We start from the raw sequence: 19,458 nt of genomic DNA, 5'->3' as shown, positions 1-19,458 counted from the left end.
GGGTTTGAACCGCCAGCCTTCTGGTTAGCAGTCACGTGCCTTAGCCACTATGCTACCAGAGCTCCTATATATGTAGAGAGTAGATACAAATTAGAAGACAGCCCGCTGTAAAATATAGTGTGACAATGGTATTACCCTGTAACTTGAGTGGCTTTAAGACTAGGGATCTGTTTTGGGAGCAAATGTCCATCTCCCTTGACTTCTTCTCTAGGTTAGCTGTGATCAAGTGAGCTGGAAAAGGAAGACGGTGTCTTGTTGGCTGGAATAGAGCTCCTAAGTGAAGTCAAACAAAATGGCGGCAGGATGGGCCAGGACTGGTTTTTGAGAATAGGCTAATTCATTCCAGATGGCCTGGGTTGGCCAGGAAACTGCAGGCAACCACCACTGCATGTAGAAGCACTGAGGCTGCGATGGCATCTGGCCACACGCAGGGGACATAATGACAGAGAGTGAGATGCAGATAAAAAGACTACGGTTTGATTGTCCCTCTTCCAGTTGTCTCTTACTTGGGAAAGTTAATCTGACAAGCCGTCCATCCAGGGCCTGGAAATGACTGACGTCAGTCCCTGCAGTGCCTGCGGGCAGGTGCATGCCCAGAGGGGGAATGCAGAGCAGCAACAGTGAAGGCTGGGTCCTTCTCCCTAATTCCACATGCAGCCCCTTACTCCTGGAAACAACTAGGAGGGAATTAAATTCAACTCACATGGGCCAGTCGATCAAATCTGGCAAAGAGCTCGTTGAGCATCCTGACCAGCTCTTGAGCGGACAAGGTCGTGGAGAGGTTGGTAAATCCTTTCACATCTGCAAAAAGAATACTAAACAACAGGGAAGGGGTGGGGGTGGGGAGAAAGCATATTAACATTCTAATTCCTCCTAGGAGATACAGCAGCACCACTGAAATCAGCAACCCTCTCCGTGTTCTGAGACTTCCCCTCTCCCTGCCATGGAGGCAGGAGGAAAGCCTAGGCCTCTAACACATATCTCAGTAAAGAAGGAGTCCATGAAGGGGTCTGAAAGGACAAGGGGACCACAGAAAGTGCTTCTTCCTATGCAGGGGTGTGCAGTGTGGGTGATACAACCAGGAAGAGAATGTGTCACTGTGAACAGACAAATGTATTGTGAAAAGCAAAATGAAACATTATGAAGAATCTATATTTTCACAATGAGCAGCAATGCAGATGCCACAAACAGACAGCCAAACAGACACAGGGAAAAAAGGAAATGAAACCTCACTGTCTTGTGTTCAATGATACATGATGTGTGCCGTTGAGCCGATTCTAACTCATAGACTCTATACAACAGAGCAGAACCACCCCATAGGCTTTCCTAGGCTGTAATCTTTATGGGGGGAGCTCTGGAAGTGTAGTGCCTAACGCATTTGACTGCTAACCAGAAGGCTGGTGGTTCAAACCCACCAGCCACTCCTCAGAAGGAAGATGGGGCAATCTACTTCCTTAGTGATACTGCCTCAGAAACCCAAAGAGGCGTCGCTATGAGTCAGGTCTGACTCCACAGTACATAACAACAACAACAACAACAACAATCTTTATGGGAAGAAGCTCTGGAGGTGTAGTGGTTAAGGTATTTGGCTACTAACCAGAAGGTCAGTAGTTGGAACCCAACAGCCACTCCATGGAAGAGAGAGGAGGCAGTCTGCTTCTGTAAAGATATCCAGCCTTGGAAACCCAATGAGGGTCACTGGGAGTCAGAATCAACTCAATGGCAGTGAGTTTGGTTGGTTTGGAATGTTTATGGGAGAAGATCACCAGGTCTTTTCTCCCATGAAGCAGCTGGTGGTTTTGAACTGCTGACCTTATGGTTAGCAGCCCAGCCCTAAACCACTGTACCACCAGGACTCCTCCAATGATTATGTATACTCTACTCCAAATGGCAGACAAATAGTTAGGCACTTTTTTTTTTCCAGAAATTATGAGAACAGATGGCAAAGTTTGGAGATCTCAGGCAGAACAATCAATTACCTCAAACTCTCCTCAAACATTTCCTAAGGACTGTAGTTAGGTGAAGACTAATTCTATGCATACAGCTTTGCATAAAACATGCTGTCATTGTATAGATTCTGATTCTTGGCAACTCCACGAGTTACGAAGTAGAACTGCTCCATAGGGATTTCTGGGTAATAATCTTTATGGAAGCAGATTGCCAGAACTTTCTTTCACTGAGCTCCTTGGGTGGGTCTGAACCATCTTTGGGTTAGTAGGTAAGTGCAAACTGTGCCACGTAGGGGACTGGCCTGGCAAAGGGAAGAGGGAAGTCAGGGAAGGAACTGCTCTCAAAGTCTTCTAAACCTGGGCATGCTGCGAGCACTGCCTTAGTTTTCTTTCCAGGCCTTGTCCTCTCTGTTACTGAGATGAGGAAACTGAAGTTTAAGGAGGCAAGGAGACGTGCCATGCATGGTCAGCATGTGGCAGAACTGGGGTGGCCCAGTTGGCAGAACTGCATTTCTCCATGCCACCTTATCACACCTCTGCAGGGAAGGCACTACCCTGCTCTTTCTTCTCCAGTAGCTGAATGAATGCAATGAATCTTGAGGCCCAAAAGTATGGGCGTGGCTACCCAATGCAGAGAGATTTGTTCCTGAGTTACTAACTGACCAAGAATATCAGCCGTGGACTGTTGAATGAGGGAGGAATAAGTTACCGAGTTAAAGTAATTGAGATTGGGGATGCTTATTTGTCAGAGCAGTCATCATTAGCCTAACCCATGCAAGAAGTGTCTTAAATATCTAGAAAAAAAAAAAAAATGAAATAGAGAAATAGTGTTGGTAGATGAAATGGGAAGAACAAATGGTAAGGCCAATTGGACCCAAGAGTCCCAATTTTTTGTCCATTTTGAAGAGCTCAGTTTCAGAATTGGGAAACTGAGGCCCAGGAAGATGAAATGGTCCAGCCAAAGTCCTACACGGATTGTTCCTGGGCAACCTGCCCTTTTGGCTCACCAGGTCTACCTGGGCACACTAATCCCCCGGCCATGGTGCCTCTTTCTTGATGGGAGACAATGAATCATGTGAAGTAGACTGGAGACTTAGAAATGTACAGAGAGTGTGTTTAGGAAAGGGCCACTTCACCTGCTCAATCCAGAACAACGGAGTGAGGAAGGATGGACCTGGGGGGGGGCCATGAAGAAGATGATGAGATTGGAAGTGATTTCAAACAGGCTCCAAACACCACAGTGGGTTTGCTCTGGGATCTGGGAAGGGGGACTAAGGGTCTTCCTCCTCCGCCTGCTAGTTTCTGGTCTTATTTTAGTGCCCAGCAGCCTAGCAGTGGGCAGGAGAGGCCCTCTGTCCTGTGTTGTTTTCATCTTCTCAATACCTCCAGGAGCTGCTGGCTTCTCGCCACTGCTGCTGCTGTGAATAGCCAGGGGGAGAGGTCACGCAGCGGTAGGCGCCTGCAAGCATTCTTCTCCCCGAGAAATGACTCGCATCTCCTAGGATGCTGAGAAATGTAGGGCAGTAAACAAAAGTTTAATTTAGTGTGGTGTGAACTTCTGGAAAAAGATCTCCGAGTGTAAGAACTCAGTTTGATGATTTAAAATAAAGGCTGTACATCTTTATGGAAGCGGATTGCCACGTCTTTCACCCGCAAAGCACCTGGTGGGTTTGAACCATCGAACTTTTGGTTAGCAGCTGAATGCTTTAACTACTGCACCACCAGAGCGCCTAGAACACACAGAGATACTGGCAAAAGAGAAAATTTACTCTTCCCTCCTTCAAAATAAGGAAGAAAGAAACTAAGTCAACATTTGCCATTTTTGGGGTTATTCAACATATGGACTTACCTCCTAGGCTTAGAAAGTTTCTACCTTATGATATTTAGGAGGAGGTAATACAATCTTCTACTGTATAAGTGGGAGGTGCAAACAATTAATACACTCCCTGTTAAGTGAAAGGAGGGTAGTTGACCGCCTCCATTTCTTGGAGACCAGAAGGACTAAATAGTGTCTGGCTGTCACTACAGATTGTTCTGATTGGGACCTGGACAGAATGGGATAAAAATATAGAACAAAATTCAGAATCATAAAAAAAGCCCAGATTTACTGGTCTGATCCAGACTAGTGGGATCCCCAAGACTGTGGCTGTTAGACACCCTTCAAACCTGGAACTGAACCTACCCCTCCCTCAACCTACCAGCCAAACTAGAGCTAGTCCTTCAAAACGAGAAATAACAACTTGTGAGGAATGTACTCCTCAGAACAATTAACCATGTAAGACCAAAAGGGCAGCAACCACCCCCCCAATAAAAAAAAGCTCAGAAGGCAGATAGGGCAGGAAAGATGGACGAATGGGTATATGGAACTCAGGGAGGAAATAGGAAGAGTGCTGTTACCTGAGGGAATTGTCACTAATGTTATGAAACAAATTGTGTATAAATTGTTGAATGGAAAATGAATTTGCTCTGAATGTTTTCCCTAAACCACAATTGAAAAAAAAAAAAAAAAAGAAGAAAGGTTGATGGTTCGAGTCCATCCAGAGATGTCTCAGAAGAAAGGCTTACTAATCCACTTCTGAAAAACCAGCCACTGAAAACTTTGGGGATCATAGTTCTGCTCTGACACACATGGGTTGTCACTGAGTTGCACCTGACTCAATGGCAACTGGTCTTTTTTACTGCACAAGCTGAAAACGTTAGAGACTACTAGCAAATGACTGGGCTCAGCCAACCAGATACACTTGTCCCAGCTTTCAAATAAGATGCAAAGAAGCAGGGGCCAGGCAAAGGCAGCAATATCCAGTTTCTAGGGCTGCAGGAGCAATCCCAGTGGTGGCATGCTACGTTGGGGACAGGGAGCTGGTGGGACAAGCAATGGACTCTCAGGACACAGGGGTAGCAGCATCCTCATTGGCCTAGTGCTCACGTGACATTGGCTATGCTGCTGGTCTGTGGCCTTGATCATTTCATGTCATGTCCCAAAAGTGATGAATGATTTCAGTTTGCCCCAGTTGTTCCGTCATCTGCCTTTTGATACATTTTTTTTTTTCCTTTTAAATCAGCCAGAATTGAATTCTTTTGCTTGCAACTAAGAAGCATAACTGAAAAAGCTTATGATATGCCTAATGCTATTCTAATCTCTGTCCTATGCTTTGTATATAACTTGGCTCATATAATATTTACAAAACCATGCAAGATGGCTATTAAAATAGACTTAGGTAAGTAAATTCTCCAAGGCCACAAAAAGGCAGAGGCAGAACTGGGACTGAAAGCTGCTCTGCCTCATGGTGGAGCTCCTCTCTGATTTTTAGTACCCCAGGCTCTCTAGCCCAGGACACAGCACACAGATAGCACTGATAGATAGATGGACTGGTGGGATGGATGGGTGGGTGGATGGGTGGATGGGTAGATGGATGGACAGTTGGATGGACAGTGGATGGGCAGATGGATGGATAGATAGGGGGGATGGACAGATGGATGAATGAGTGGATGGGTGGAGGGACAGACATATGAATGTAGGTATGTATGTATGGGTGGGTGATAGGTGGATGGACAAATATATGTATGCATGTATGTATGGATGGGTGGATGGACAGATAGATGGATGCATGGGAAGATGGGTGGATGAATGGATGGATGATCGACTATATACATGTTTGCCAAAGAAAGATACAGTGTCTTGTTTCCAAAGACACTTATGAGGAATACAAAGAAGACCTATGTGCTCAGCCTTGCAGGCTCCAGATCACATTCTGGAATGATTTTTCCTGTCATTGTCTAAATGGCTTTTGCTTTTCCCATTCAAAATGTAAAAGTGGACAAGTTTACTGCAGGGGAGCCAGTTGGTAAGTCAACTGGCAAATCTAATTGCATTCCTCTGACATTCTTCTCAAGCTGCAATTTGATGAATAATCACTAATTAATGAATCAACCGCATGAAGGAAGGTACTGACATTCAGGCAGACAGAGTGATGGCCGAGAGAGGGGGCCGCCAGGGGCACAGGATCCCATGGAGGAGTGGGCGGGGCAGTGCTCTTCTCACCTGACGTTCTCATAGCGGTGGATGTAGATCCGGTGGAACTGGTGCTGCAGGTGCTCATCTTCCACGTTGGTCATGTCGTTGATCATTTCCAGGACGACAAACCTGGGCAGCACGGACAGCACAAGCCTCTCCTGGAAGGAAGCAAGAAAAGGGGCAGCCTGATTAGGTTGACCAGTGACTCCCAGGTGAGTGGGTGGCGATGTAGATGTCACTGGGGGCAGGAGCGCATCTGTGACACACTTCTCGAGGAATCGCTTATTTCATACCACTATACCATCAAGGCAAATGTTTATTGAGTGCTTACTATTTGCCAGGCACTGTGTCGGTTGTTGAGCAAACTGCTGAGCACAGTGAATGTTCCTACCTGGGAGGAGCTTCCATTCTAATGTAGGGGAGACAGACATCAAGTGTTACACACCTACACACACCCATACACTAATGCCATGCAGTAGTGGATGGTGATGGAGGAGCATGATGGCTGATAAGATGATTCTAATCAGAGATCAGGGATGACCTTCAGTGGCATCACAGGGGTTGGTGCCACCCAGGGTGGTAACTCATGGTGTCACCCTCTCCCTGTCATATCAGACCATACAGAATCCTTAGTAATGTTTACTATCAATTTTAATAATAAATATGTGATAAACATAGGTGTAAATAGCAAACAGGTAATATTTCTTAGATTATGTGAAGACTAACAAATTGATTTGTAAATCTATAGTGAATTACATTATTAGTTACAACATTATCAGTAACTAAGCAGAAGCCTTGTAAAATTTTTCTTCATTTCCTTTAACAACTACTTCATTCTCGAAAAAGTTATTGATATAAGTTCATAAATGCTGATTAGTATGCCAAAGCACCAGGAGCTCTGGTAGCATAGTGGCTAAAGCACTTGCCTGCTAACCAGAAGGCTGGCGGTTCAAACCCACCAGCCACTCCTCGGAAGGAAGGTTGGGCAATCCTACTTCCGTAGTGATACTGCCTCGGAAACCCAAGGAGGGGTCGCTATGAGTCGGGGCCGACTCAACGGCACATAACAACAACGACAACATGCCAAAGCACCAGAAAATCCAAAGAAATCAGTGAGTTTAAAAACTGCAATGAAAACAACAGTGTGTGCTTACTGTAGTGTGTGCTGATGAAACCACGGGATTTGAAGCCTCACTGTAACTGGTACTAATGACAGCTCTGACCGGAGTGCATTAGAATGTTCAAAAAGTCAATTATCATAGAGTTTTAGTCTTGCAGGTATATTGGCACATGTAAGCTGGGCTTACGGAAAATGTTTTTGTTGTTGTAACTACTTACAAGGGTATTTTTATAAAAAGTTGTAAATTTCTGCTGCAACACTGCACAAAAATTTTATAGACAGTCATTTTGGTGTTCTCCCCTCTGACACCCCTGCATCTCCTTAGTAATGCTAAGGGTATGCACCACTGCATCTCCTTAGTAGTGCCACCAATGATCTTTGTGAGGAATTAATATTTAAACTGAGACTTGAAAGTTTGGAATGAGCCAGTCCTGTGTAGGGAAAGAGAGCTCTAAGAAGAGGAAATTGCAAGTGCAAATGTCCTGAGGCAAGAAAGAGCAATGTTGTGACTGGAGAGAACCAATGGGAGTGAGGTGATACTATGAGATGAGGTTGGAGGTGCAGACAGAGCTTACAGGCAAGCAGAAGATGTTGGCATTGAATTCCAACTACAACTGGAAGCCACTAAGTGGTACTAAGCAGAGGAGTGACATGAATTGATTTACATTTTAAAAGATGTTCTCCATGTGGTTTGCAGAATGAGTTTTGGGAAGGGAGTCAATGATAGAGACAGAGACATCAAACAGTTGAGATGCTCCTTGCAGTGGTCCAGGGAAGAGATGATGGTGGCTATAAGAGCCACAGGATTGGCAATCTACTGGAGGAGGCAGGAGAGAAAGTGGGTGTAACAACAGTGAAGACTAACCAAGAAAGTGTGCGGCCACGGGACCACAGCAGAGAAGCCAGCTTAGGAGGCATTAACTCTGTGTCAAAGAGAAGAAGAAATGAACACATACAGCAAGTAGGGACCTAACACCTGACAAAGGAATGTTCTTTCCACTGTGATCACCATGGTAGCTACAGACACCAGAACTGGTTGACTAGCAAGGGGATGGAATGCTAAAGAAGCCATTTGTGGTGGAAAGTAGACTGGATCCTGGCTTCTTCCACATGGTTTGCTGTGATGTGAGCTACGTTTAAGACAGGCATGTTCCAGTCATCACAGTTTCTCATATCTTCCTAGATATTTAGGGTTTAAAAAAATTCCCAGCATTCATTCTTCCATTTGTTCCTTGCACAACCCTGGAAGATAAGCAGACAGAACTAATTATCTTCACTTAATGGACAGACTGAGTCTAAGAGAGATTAAATTAGTTGCATAACCTGAACCGTCACCAAGTGGCAGAGCCGGGACACATGCCCTTGCCTGGTTGGTTATTCCTTGATGGAAATCTTGGTGAGATGGGAAAAGTCCTGGTGTTCTAGTCTAACAGGAGTTTGGATCCCATTTCTATCACTTGAAATGGCCTGTAGGAGGAGGCATGCCACTTCACCTCTCTGTGCCTTAGTTCCTTAACGTGGCAAATGGAAATAATGTCACCTACTTCACAGGGTTGCCGTGAGAATTCAATGAAAGAAACTATGCAGAGAAAATTCCCTTTTGCTTCCTTTTTCCCCTACTTCATCCTTAATGAATTGCCCACTGAGCTTAGTTTGATGAGTGTTTTTCCTCTCTTGAAAGCAGTCCCATTGTGGGAACCCCAAGGGCAGTGCTTCGTGCAGATGTCCCTATGTCATGTCCATTCCTTGTCTATTAGTGCGATTTGTCAACCTCCCAGGTACTTGTGACTCTCTTCACACAATCACTGCTGGATGGGATTAGGCACTAAACGAGGCTTTCAGAGACTCAGTGCTGTGCTGGTGGCTGGAGATGGTTCATTAAGCTGTGGCACTCTGGACTGAGTGTGTCAACAGCCCTGTTGAGGCAGTGCACAGTACAAGGTTCACTCACACCCCAACTCCAGGATCAGCTTGTAAAAGCATCTAATTGTGAATCCTCTTTTCACAAGTGTTGCCAGAGGGGTGATGTCTAAGGCCCTGAGAGGTAGAAGGAGTGGAGGGCTTAAGTTAGGAAGAGAATGACACACAGAATAAGATGGCAGTGACACAAAACATGCCCAAACCAAACAAGTTGAACAGACCTTGTGCCCAAAGCAAGTCAGAGTAGAACTGTGCTCAATAGGGTTGTCAATGGCTCAGTTTTTGGAAGAAGACCACTAGGTCTTTCTTCCAAGGTGCCTCTGGGTAGACTTGAACCACCCACCTTTTGGTTAGCAGCTCAGTGCATTAACTACTTGCACCACCCAGGGACTCCAGGTCCAAAACCAACGCACTGCCGTCGAGTTGATTTTGACTCATAGCAACCCCTCCTTGGGTTTTAGAGGCAGTATCTCTATGGAAGTAGATTGCCAAATCTTCCTTCTGAGGAATGGCTGTTTGCTTGGCCAGGTAGATAGTGTTTTTGTTGTTGTTATGTGCCGTCCAGTCGGACCTGACTCATAGCGACCCCTTCTTGGGTTTCTGAGGCAGTATCACTACAGATAGTAGATTGTCCCATCTTCCTTCCAAGGAGTGGCTAGTGGGTTTGAACTGCCAGCCTTCTAGTTAGCAGTCAAGTGCCTTAGGCACTATGCTACCAGAGCTCCCAGGTAGATTTTGTTGTTGTTGTTGTTATGTGCCGTCGAGTCGGCCCCGACTCATAGCGACCCCTCCTTGGGTTTCCGAGGCAGTATCACTACGGAAGTAGGATTGCCCAACCTTCCTTCCGAGGAGTGGCTGGTGGGTTTGAACCACCAGCCTTCTGGTTAGCAGTCAAGTGCTTTAGCCACTATGCTACCAGAGCTCCTTCCCAGGTAGATAGTAGGCTCTAAATAAATACTTCCTAAACAAAGGAGTGAGCAAATAGAGGTCTCCATCTCATGATGGTGTCCTGACCATGGCCAGCACAGTCCCTGGTGGGAGATGCTCCAGAATTTCTTCGTATCTACAGTCTTTAAGAGCCAATGCACATTCAGTCCTCAACAACCAAGTCATGAGGGTTTCCATGGGAGATTAAACAAAATTGATAGCAAAATTCTCCAGGACTCAGACTTGCCAGCCTCCAGCCTTCTGTGCTAAAGGCAGCTGTCCCAGCAACTCCCCTTGTAAACCATTTTCTGCAAGACACTGGGAGTTTTCCTGGAGTCTGCTTATAAAAGTCCATTTTCAACACATGTGTTTCACTCAGATTTATTTACTGCTTGAGAGACATCATCTCAATCCTCTGAAACTCAATCTGAAAGAAAATGGGAAAGCTGGCCCCTTAGTACAATTCCCCAGCTCCTGCTGAGGCACAACAATGATTTCCTAACTTTGGATCTGAAGCTCAAGACTCTCTTTGAGCCTCCATTCTCTTTTTCTCCCTAGGTTTTTCCTATTTGCATGAAAAGAGACTTCGGGTTTATTCAAAATACATCTGCATCTAAATGGTTTCATGGATATCCATTGTTATGGTACACCCTGAGGGGTAGGCAAAGTGAAAACAGCCAGGGATGCAAGCTCTTTATTTTATGAAAATGCCTCTAGTGGTGAAGGAAAGCCTGAAAGGGCAGGCCTCTGATACTGGCAGCGCTTGTGGGCTGGCACCCAGGGATAACTTCTGGGTCACTTTACCAAGAACTCATGAGTCTCGAGCTTCTTTAGCGTTCACTCTGCCCCTTCCTAATTCTGTGACTCGGGAGTAAACCTCTTAACCTCTCTGTACCTCAGTTTCCTCATCTGTAAATTGGAGGTGACAATAATGGCATCACTTCTTAGGGTTGCTGTGGGATCAGATGAGTTAGTATCTGTAAAGGCTCAGATGGTGTCTAGCACTTTGCAACCACAGCCCAAGTGTTTGTTCAATTCCCTGGGGAAAATGCTCTATTTTAGGCACTGTTAAAAGAGAGAGACTAGAATTGTGTATTGGTGCTAAAGCTTATTGAGCCTGTAGAGTAGGGATATGACAGAAATATGAGAAAAAGAAATAGAAAATGTGAAAGGCAATTGTGCTACACAGTGGAAAAACCTTTAGTCATGCCTTTAAGATGTTTTTTTTTAACCTTTATTGTCAAAAATCTTGTCTCTGGCATTTGGGTTTATATCTTACATGGTTTTTATGGTATTTTCCCCTAGAACTGTTGCTGAAAATGTGTGCACAGTGTGCTGAAGTTGTTGTTTAATTGGCTCCTAATTGCATATTCCATTCCTGCCCTTCAGACCCCAGACTGCTTCATTAAGGCAGCTAATGATCATGATAACACCCATGGCTACTTATTCCTGTTCTCAGATCCCAGGAACTTTGATTCTGCTCAGAAATGCAAAGCCTAATGTGTCTTGGAGCCAGGAAGGCATGAGTTGAATCCTGGCTGAGCTGAGCAACTGACTCACTTTATTACCCTGATAACCCACATGACCTTGTTGAGCCTCAGTTTCTTCATCTATAAAATGGGAATTTTATAACTCTGGGGAGTTGAGAGGGTGGAGTGAGTGAGTACCTTATCAGTGACATTGTTTCAAACTGCCACTGGATGGTGATAAGCAAAAGCAAAAGCAAAAGCAAAACTACAGTTATTAACACCTGCCTCTCAGGATTGTTGTCAAGACTGCATGACAAACCATCTATAGCCCACCTTATACAGATCCTTATTAAATAGCAGCAATGAGCAGATGTGTTGTAATTCATCCCAGCAGCCAACTCACTGCCTTGTTCTGCATTATTCCATAGTCTACATTCCGTGACATGGAGCACAGTCACAAAATTCAGGTTCCAGGAAGCACTTTTCTTCTTCGTGGCTTTTCAAGGAGGCAAGATTTTCTCAGATCCCTCATTAAGAGTTCACAGATATTTCTAATTGAAAATCTCCAGACAATGCTTCTTTCCTCATCCATTCATTTGTTAAATCATTATTGAATCCCTACTGTGTGCAGGTGACCCATATGCACAAGGTGGACGTGGGCCCCACCCTCATAGACCATGGCTTATATCCTGTAACTTAGCTGTGTGACCTCGGGCAAGTTACTTAACTTCTCTGAGGCTCACTCTCCATATCTGTAAAATGATAATCATGGGATTACTGTTAGGATCCACTGAGACTCCCTTGTGATATGCTCAGCAGCAGTGGCTTAGTGTGTGTGGAAGGTAAGATGGGACTGGTTCCCGCAGGTGAAGGCAGAAAGGGCATTCCTTTTCTATACGAGTTGCTAAGGGGTAAACATTTAACATGCCAGGCTGCTAATCCAAAGGTTAGTGGTTCAAACCCACCCAGGAGCACCCCAAAGAAAGACTTTGAGATCTACTGCCAGAAAATCAACCACTGAAAACCCTATGCAGCATAATTCCACTCTGACACACATGGTGTCGCCATGAGTCTGAGTCGACTCAATGGTAATTGGTTAGTCAGTTGTCTGTAGAGCATTTAAATATAACATTTAAAGTAATAACAAAACAGACTAAAAGTAGTTTTGCTTTTGATTATCACCATTCAGTAGCAGTTTCAAACAATGTCACTGATAAGGTACTCACTCCCCCCACCCCCTCAACTCCCCAGATTACTGTTTAGTGGCGAACCTGGAACCCTGTATGCACCCCCTCAATGATTAGCTCTTCTTCTGTGGAATGATTCATGCCTCTGCCATCAGTGTACCCTAACTATGGCTTAATGCACTGATGGCAATCTTTATTAAGGCCCTAGTCTAATATGTCAACAACTCCAAAATTGTGAAATAAAAGAGAAGGCACTTTTTTCTTTGATAAAAAGATAAACCAAAGGCAATATGACACTTGGTTGAGATGTTGAGATTTCCTGAAAGGAACTTAGTCAAATGTTAGGGACAAAGAACACATTTGCTGAGCCCAGAAGACATGAGGTACTGAATCTGTTGCTAAGAAGCCCCTCTTGAAAAATTGTCTTTGTAAACACTTCTGATGGCCTGAGGATTTCAAAGCCTTTTGTTGTTGCTGTTGTTGTTAGATGCTGTCAAGTTTGTTCCAACTATAACAAAGCACTACCTGGTCCTGTGCCATTCTCACAATTGTTGCTATGTTTGAGCCCATTGTTGCAGCCACTGTGTCAATCCATCTCATTGAATGTCATCTTCTTTCTTGCTGACCCTCTACTTTACCAATTATGATGTCCTTCTCCAGCTCTGGTGGGTGGTACCTAAGGCATTTGACTGCAAAGCAAAAGACTGGTGGTTCAAATCCACCAGGCATCCCTCAGAAGGAAGATTGGGCAATCTATTTCTGTAGAGATACTGCCTCAGAAACCCAAGGAGGGGTCACTACGAGTCAAAATAGAGTTGACAGCAGTGAGTGAGTTCTCCAGGGAGAAAGTCTTTTTAGAGAGTGCTATATGGTTTTTTCACATAAATTTTGGTACTGTCCACAGACACAGAAAATACCACTAAGTATTTCACCATTAAGGAGCTCTGGTAGCATAGTGGCTAAGACACTTGCCTGCTAACCAGACGGCTGGTGGTTCAAACCCGCCAGCCACTCCTCGGAAGGAAGGTTGGGCAATCCTACTTCCGCAGTGATACTGCCTCAAAAACCCAAGGAGGGGTTGCTATGAGTCGGGGCTGACTCAACGGCACATAACAACAACAACAACAACATTTCACCATTTGCAATAAAAAGACAATGATAGACAAATATTGTGGTGTAAAACCAGCAGGCGGGAAAAACATTTAAAATGTAATTGGAAGAACTGAATTTGAGTCATCTTTTGGAATGCACTACTAATTGTCCGATCTTGGATGAGTTACTTAACATCTCTGACTGTGAATTTCCTTAGGTATAAAAGGCTGGCTTGTATTTAATCCACAGTACCTACTTCACTGCAGAGCTTCCATTGAGAATGTGACATAACAGCTGGGTATTACACTAAGTAAATCAGGAGTCTGCCAGATGAAGTTAAGAAAGAACACTCAGGCACTGGGTATGTGCAAAAACACAAAGGGCTGATGACACGTGGCAAGTTTGTGGACAAGTTTACTATGGCTGAAAGTTCTTCCTGTAAAGAGGGATTAGTGAGAACTGAGACCTCAGAATCCCACTGGAGTAGTGGCAAAGAGTTTGTATTTCACCTTAGGGGGAATAGGGATATTTTAAACAGGGAGGGAGAGAAATAAAAGGGAGAGATGTCATCTTTATGTGACTATGGAGAATGGATTACAAGGCTAGTGGACAGGCAGAAAATAGAGTGACCAGGTGGAAGGTTGTTGCTGTTTTCAGCAAGGTAAACAGTTCTGAAAGTGGGAGGTGCAGTGGGTACAGAGAAGAATCAGATTGGTAGACCAAGAGATATATACAGGATGCAAATAGTCTAAAGAGTCTTCAAAATACCACAATGGATGAAGTAGTTAGTATGAAACAGGAAAAATGGTATAAATATCCTCAATAAATATAACATACATTATAATAAATATAAGGCCCTCTGGTGGTGGAGTGGGTAAGGCATTTGCCTGTTAACCAGAAGGTTGGTAGTTCAAATCCATCAGCTGCTCTAGGGAGGAAGATGAGGCAATCTACTTCTGTAATGATTTATAGCCTTGGAAACCCAGCGCTATATAATAAGTATAATATATAACCTATCACAGCTATTAAAGCTTGTTGCTACCCATGTCGATTCAAAATGGCTCACACCAGTCCATTTTAGCTCAATAATGCCTAGGATATCAATCTTTATGTGTTCCATTTCATTTTTGACAACTTCCAATTTTCCTAGATTCATGTTCTGATTATTTATGGATGTTTGTAGCTGTTTCTCCTCAATTTGAGTCATGCTGTGTCAGCAAATGGAGGTCCCCAAAGCTTTACTTTATCCACAGCATTCAGGTTGGTTGTACTCTGATGAGATAGCTCCTTGCCAGTCATATTTTGAGATCCTTCTGACCTGAGGGGCTCATCTTCCTGCACTGTATCGGACAGTGTTTCTGGGCTATTCATGAAGTTGTCCAGTAATGTATCAGAAAGTGTTTCTCTGCTATTCACAAGGTTTTCCCTGGCCAATTCTTTGAGAAGTTCTGGCATCTTCCTTCTTCTTAGTCTATCTCAGTCTGTAAGCTGGGAATTGAAACCTGGGCACCATGTACAACCCTGCTGGGAACTAAAACACTGGTGGCATAGCCTCAAGCCTCACAGCAACATGCAGGCCACCACAGTATGACAAACTGACAGACAAGTTCATCTTCCTTAGCTTTTCCAAACTTCTCCACCCTCCCCTTACCTGGATCCTGACACTTTGTCATCCCTGGCTTTCCCTCCTTCCTGCCTCTTGGGTAGGGCCTGTCTCATAATATATGTTAAATGTTATTTTATAATAAATTATTAACCTCTATCTTTCTAATCTATCTATTATCCATCTAACTCTTTGCTCATGCAGGGGTCTCGAAATCTGAAAGGGTTCCTGCCTTATTTATTTTTGATGGTCATTTCAGTGATGCCCAGAAATGCTGATGGATGTACTGAACCATGCAAAGAACTCTGAGTTATAAAATCCCTGGATGTGCAGTGGAAACCATATGCAATTGTTAGAAATGACTGTTCACCTGAGAGAACACAGATAAGTCGTGCAGAGTCACATTGCTAAAAACCTATCACCCTGAAGCATAACAAGGCTGTAGCTTAAATAGCTTGGACCTAAAGGAAACTGATGAGCCTCTGCTTCTGGTTTTCCAGTCATCTCACATGGAAGACAATACTCTGAGGTGTGGTGAGGGCAAGGTTGGTGAGGAAGCAGTGTGAACAGATGATCTTTTTCTGACCTGAGAAGGTCTAAGCTCTGAGCCCTTTGCCTCTTTCTTCAGCACCTGCTCATTTTCCCCAACTACAAACAGTAAAAACATAATCAGCTCCAGTTCTATTTGGAAGATGTGAGAACACAGGTTTAGAGGTAGAAGGACCTCAGTGTATGTCACTTGTCCCTCTGGTCCTAGTTATGTGTCAGCACATGTCACCATTTTCAATTCCCTCATTGGTGACATTTGGCTGAGAGCAGCTGCTTGGCCTTGTCACATGAACTGTGATGATCTATATAATACCTAGCTATCCAAAACCAAAAACCTAGCTCATTGCTGGTAACTGATTCCAACTCATGGCAACCGCATGCATTACAGAGTGGAATTGCTCCACTGGGTTTACTTGGCTGTAATCTGCATGGAAGCAGATCACGAGGCCTTAATTCTATAGCATTGCTGGGTGGGTTTGAACCACCAACCTTGGGTTAGAAGTTGAGAACAAACTACTTACACCATCCAGGGACATAAAAGAACTCAACAAACATCACCTCCTTTGCCTGTTTTCCTCCCAGATTTGCTGGACATGTAAATCTAAATTCCACTTGGATTTTGAGTTTCTACCCTTTGCAGCCACAAGTCTCATCTCACTCACAAACATTCCTTCTCTAGAAAGCCACCCTTATCGCTGGATACATGAATTAGGCTCATTCCCAATTTTATCTAGCGTCTCTGAGTTATCTGTTTACTTGCAAAGGAATTGACAGTAGTACTCTAAATCCATAAGTCCATGAAAACAAGGACCTCATTTTTCATACCAGTGGTATCTTTAGTACAATAAACAGTGTCTGGCCATCAGAGATACTCAACAAATAGCAGCTGAATTCCTGCATAAGTGATTCACGTGACATCTTTAAGAGATGCTCACGCTGACGAAGACTAGATGGACTGAAGGAAGGGCAAAAGAGAAGCAGATAGATGAACTTAGAAGGATCAAAAAACACCCACTCTATAGTTATTGTGGGAGCTCTGGTAGCATAGTGCCTAAGGTACATGACTGCTAACCAGAAGGCTGATGGTTCAAACCCACCAGCCACTCCCAGGAAGGAAGATGGGGCAATCTACTTCCGTAGTGATACTGCCTCGGAAACCCAAGGAGGGGTTGCTATGAGTCAGTCCAACTCGACGGCACATAACAACAACAACAACATAGTTATTGTAAGTTGCTGTCAAGTTGGCCCCAACTCATTGCAACCCATGCACAATGGAATACAACACTGCCTGGTCCTTCACCATCCCCAAATTGGTTGTGGATCAGACCATTATGATCCCCAAGGTTTTCACTGGCTGATTTTTGGAAGTGGATCACCAGGCCTTTCTTCCTAGCACATCTTGGTCTGGAAGCCACACTGGAAGCTGTTCAGCAAAGTAGCAACACACAATCTACCAGCGACAGACAGTTGGTGACTACACATTGACTTGTATTGGTTGGGAATCAAACCTGGGTATCTTGCATGGAAGGCAAGAATTCTACCACTGAACCTTCACTCACTATAGTCTATACTTGGATACCCTCAAACCCAATACACTCATAGCAGTTCTCTACATAGTGTCTGGGGTCCCTGGGGACAAACATTTGAGAATAGCTGATCTATAGAGTTATTGTCCATTGACTGCCAATTTCGTTTGCCCAGAACATCCCTTTTTCTAATACTACAGGCTAACAGGAACTCCAATGCGTATCTCAACTTACTGCCATCAAGTTGGATCTAACTCATAGTGACCCCTCCTTGGGTTTGTGAGGCAGTATCACTATGGAAGTAGATTGCCCAACCTTCCTTCAGAGGAGCGGCTGGTGGCTTTGAACCACCAGCCTGTGGTTAGCAGTCAAATATAAATAAATACATGCCCACAGTCTCTCATCATGTGTCTGGTTAACTTTTGTATTCCAGCTGTCACCAGGGCCAGGCTTGTTCTGTAACCCATGTAATAAAACAGTTCAAAACATAGACTCTGATTCACTACCTTTTCAGGACAAAAAAATGCAACATAGTACCAGCCATATCAATGGACTTGCACATACTAACTCACAAGGTGATGGTAATGAAACCAGAAATAAGCAACATGCTTAAAAAGGAAAAAAAAAAAAAAAAAGCCCATGCACCTATTTTAGAATGGCTTTTTGAGTCTAGGAAATGATATTTCTTATCTTATTACAGAACCAAAGTATTGTGATATTCTTTAGGGGGGCCAATTCATATTTATCTGTCTTTTTCTGTAGGCTTGGAATTGATTCAATGGCAGGAAGGTTTTTTTTATAGTGAAAATGCTGCATTCATTTAAAATGAAAAAATGCTATCTCTGATGGGCATTTAGGAAACCAGGAGAGTGAGGCTAACCCAATAATTAACCCTGGTCTTCATGTTGCTGTGAGGACAAAGTGATTTTGCTCTGATACACAAACTGGGTTTCAATTCATTTTCTAACTCAGTGATCCTGCTTGAGAGAGTTAACAAGCTTTTGGAACACCAGTGTCTTTATCTGTAAAATATGAATGATTGCCAGCCTCCCTTGGTATTGCAAGTGTCTCATGTGACAGTGGCACTATGGTCACTTACACATAGTAGTGGCTCAATAAATGCTGACTGTCTTCCTTTCTCTTCTTGTCGCTGTTGTTAGGTGCCAGAGACCAGCTCTGACTCAGTGACCCTTCAGAATGAAACCCTGCTTGGTCCTGCGCCATCCTCACAATCTCTGCTTTACTTCCCCATGTATCTTCCCTTCTACTTTAAACATGACAATGGACCAGGAAAGAAGGTTCATATAAGGGCATCCACTTTTTTTCACGTGCCTATTGTGATCAATTACAGTCATCTCTATTAATGACACTTTTCCTCTTCTTAAGAGGTGGGTTTTTTAGTCTAGTGTCTTGTCCAGCTTCTGGGATGGGAATCGTGGAGAAGCCAAACATACCAAATAGGGCAGATTGTTGGCAAATATGAGCACAATAACTCCCTTGAGTAGTGCCCTCCCACCACAGCCGTCTGTCAGGTTGTCATCCCGTGGTGCCTGCCTGCTGCTGTGAGGCTGGAGGCGATGCCATTGGTATTTCAAATACCAGCAGGGTCCCCCATGGTGGGTAGGTTTCAGACTAAGGTAGACCAGGAAGAAAGACTTGGTGACCTATTTACAAAAGGCAGCCGATGGAAAAGTTGAACATTCACAACAAAATGTTGTCCAGTATAGCACTGGCACATATCAAGGGACTTGCACATAATAACTATTATGAAGATGGCATAGGCCTGGGTAACGTTTTGTTCTGTTGACTACGGAGTCGCCATGAGTCGGAGCCAACTCAGTGGCATCTAACAACAAAAACAATTTGTTTCAGTGACTTCTGCTTTTGTCCAGCATTCATACTTACGGAGACACTGACTTTTTAAAATAGCAGCACCCCAGTGTCCAGGAATGAGTTCTGTAGTTGTTAAGAAGACAGCCATTTCCCAAGTTTGCCAAGGTGGAGCCAGGACCTGAGTGTGGCTCTGCAGGTGACAGCTGTGGAAGTGGGGACTTCCAGCTCCCTGCCTTTCACAACAAATGGGAAGTTGGTCTACACAGTG

At 44.1% G+C, this 19,458-nt stretch overlaps 1 protein-coding gene across 1 annotated transcript in view; it reads right to left on the bottom strand.

Moving 5' to 3' along the window:
• ADCY8 (adenylate cyclase 8) overlaps positions 1 to 19,458 on the bottom strand; it is a 241,109-nt gene that overhangs the window by 121,409 nt on the left and 100,242 nt on the right. The window contains exons 3-4 of the mRNA XM_007940545.2: positions 5,992 to 6,122; positions 704 to 815 (exon numbers count right to left, since the gene is read on the bottom strand). Coding sequence (XP_007938736.1) covers positions 704 to 815; positions 5,992 to 6,122 — 243 coding nt within the window. The remainder of the gene's footprint in view (positions 1 to 703; positions 816 to 5,991; positions 6,123 to 19,458) is intronic.

The sequence above is a fragment of the Orycteropus afer genome, unplaced genomic scaffold (assembly GCF_000298275.1).
Source record: "Orycteropus afer afer isolate SDZICR_OR568_19922 unplaced genomic scaffold, OryAfe1.0 scaffold00069, whole genome shotgun sequence".
Classification (NCBI taxonomy): Eukaryota; Metazoa; Chordata; class Mammalia; order Tubulidentata; family Orycteropodidae; genus Orycteropus; species Orycteropus afer.
The sequence above is the reverse complement of the archived record's forward strand: the minus strand, read 5'-3'. Positions and strand labels throughout refer to the sequence as shown.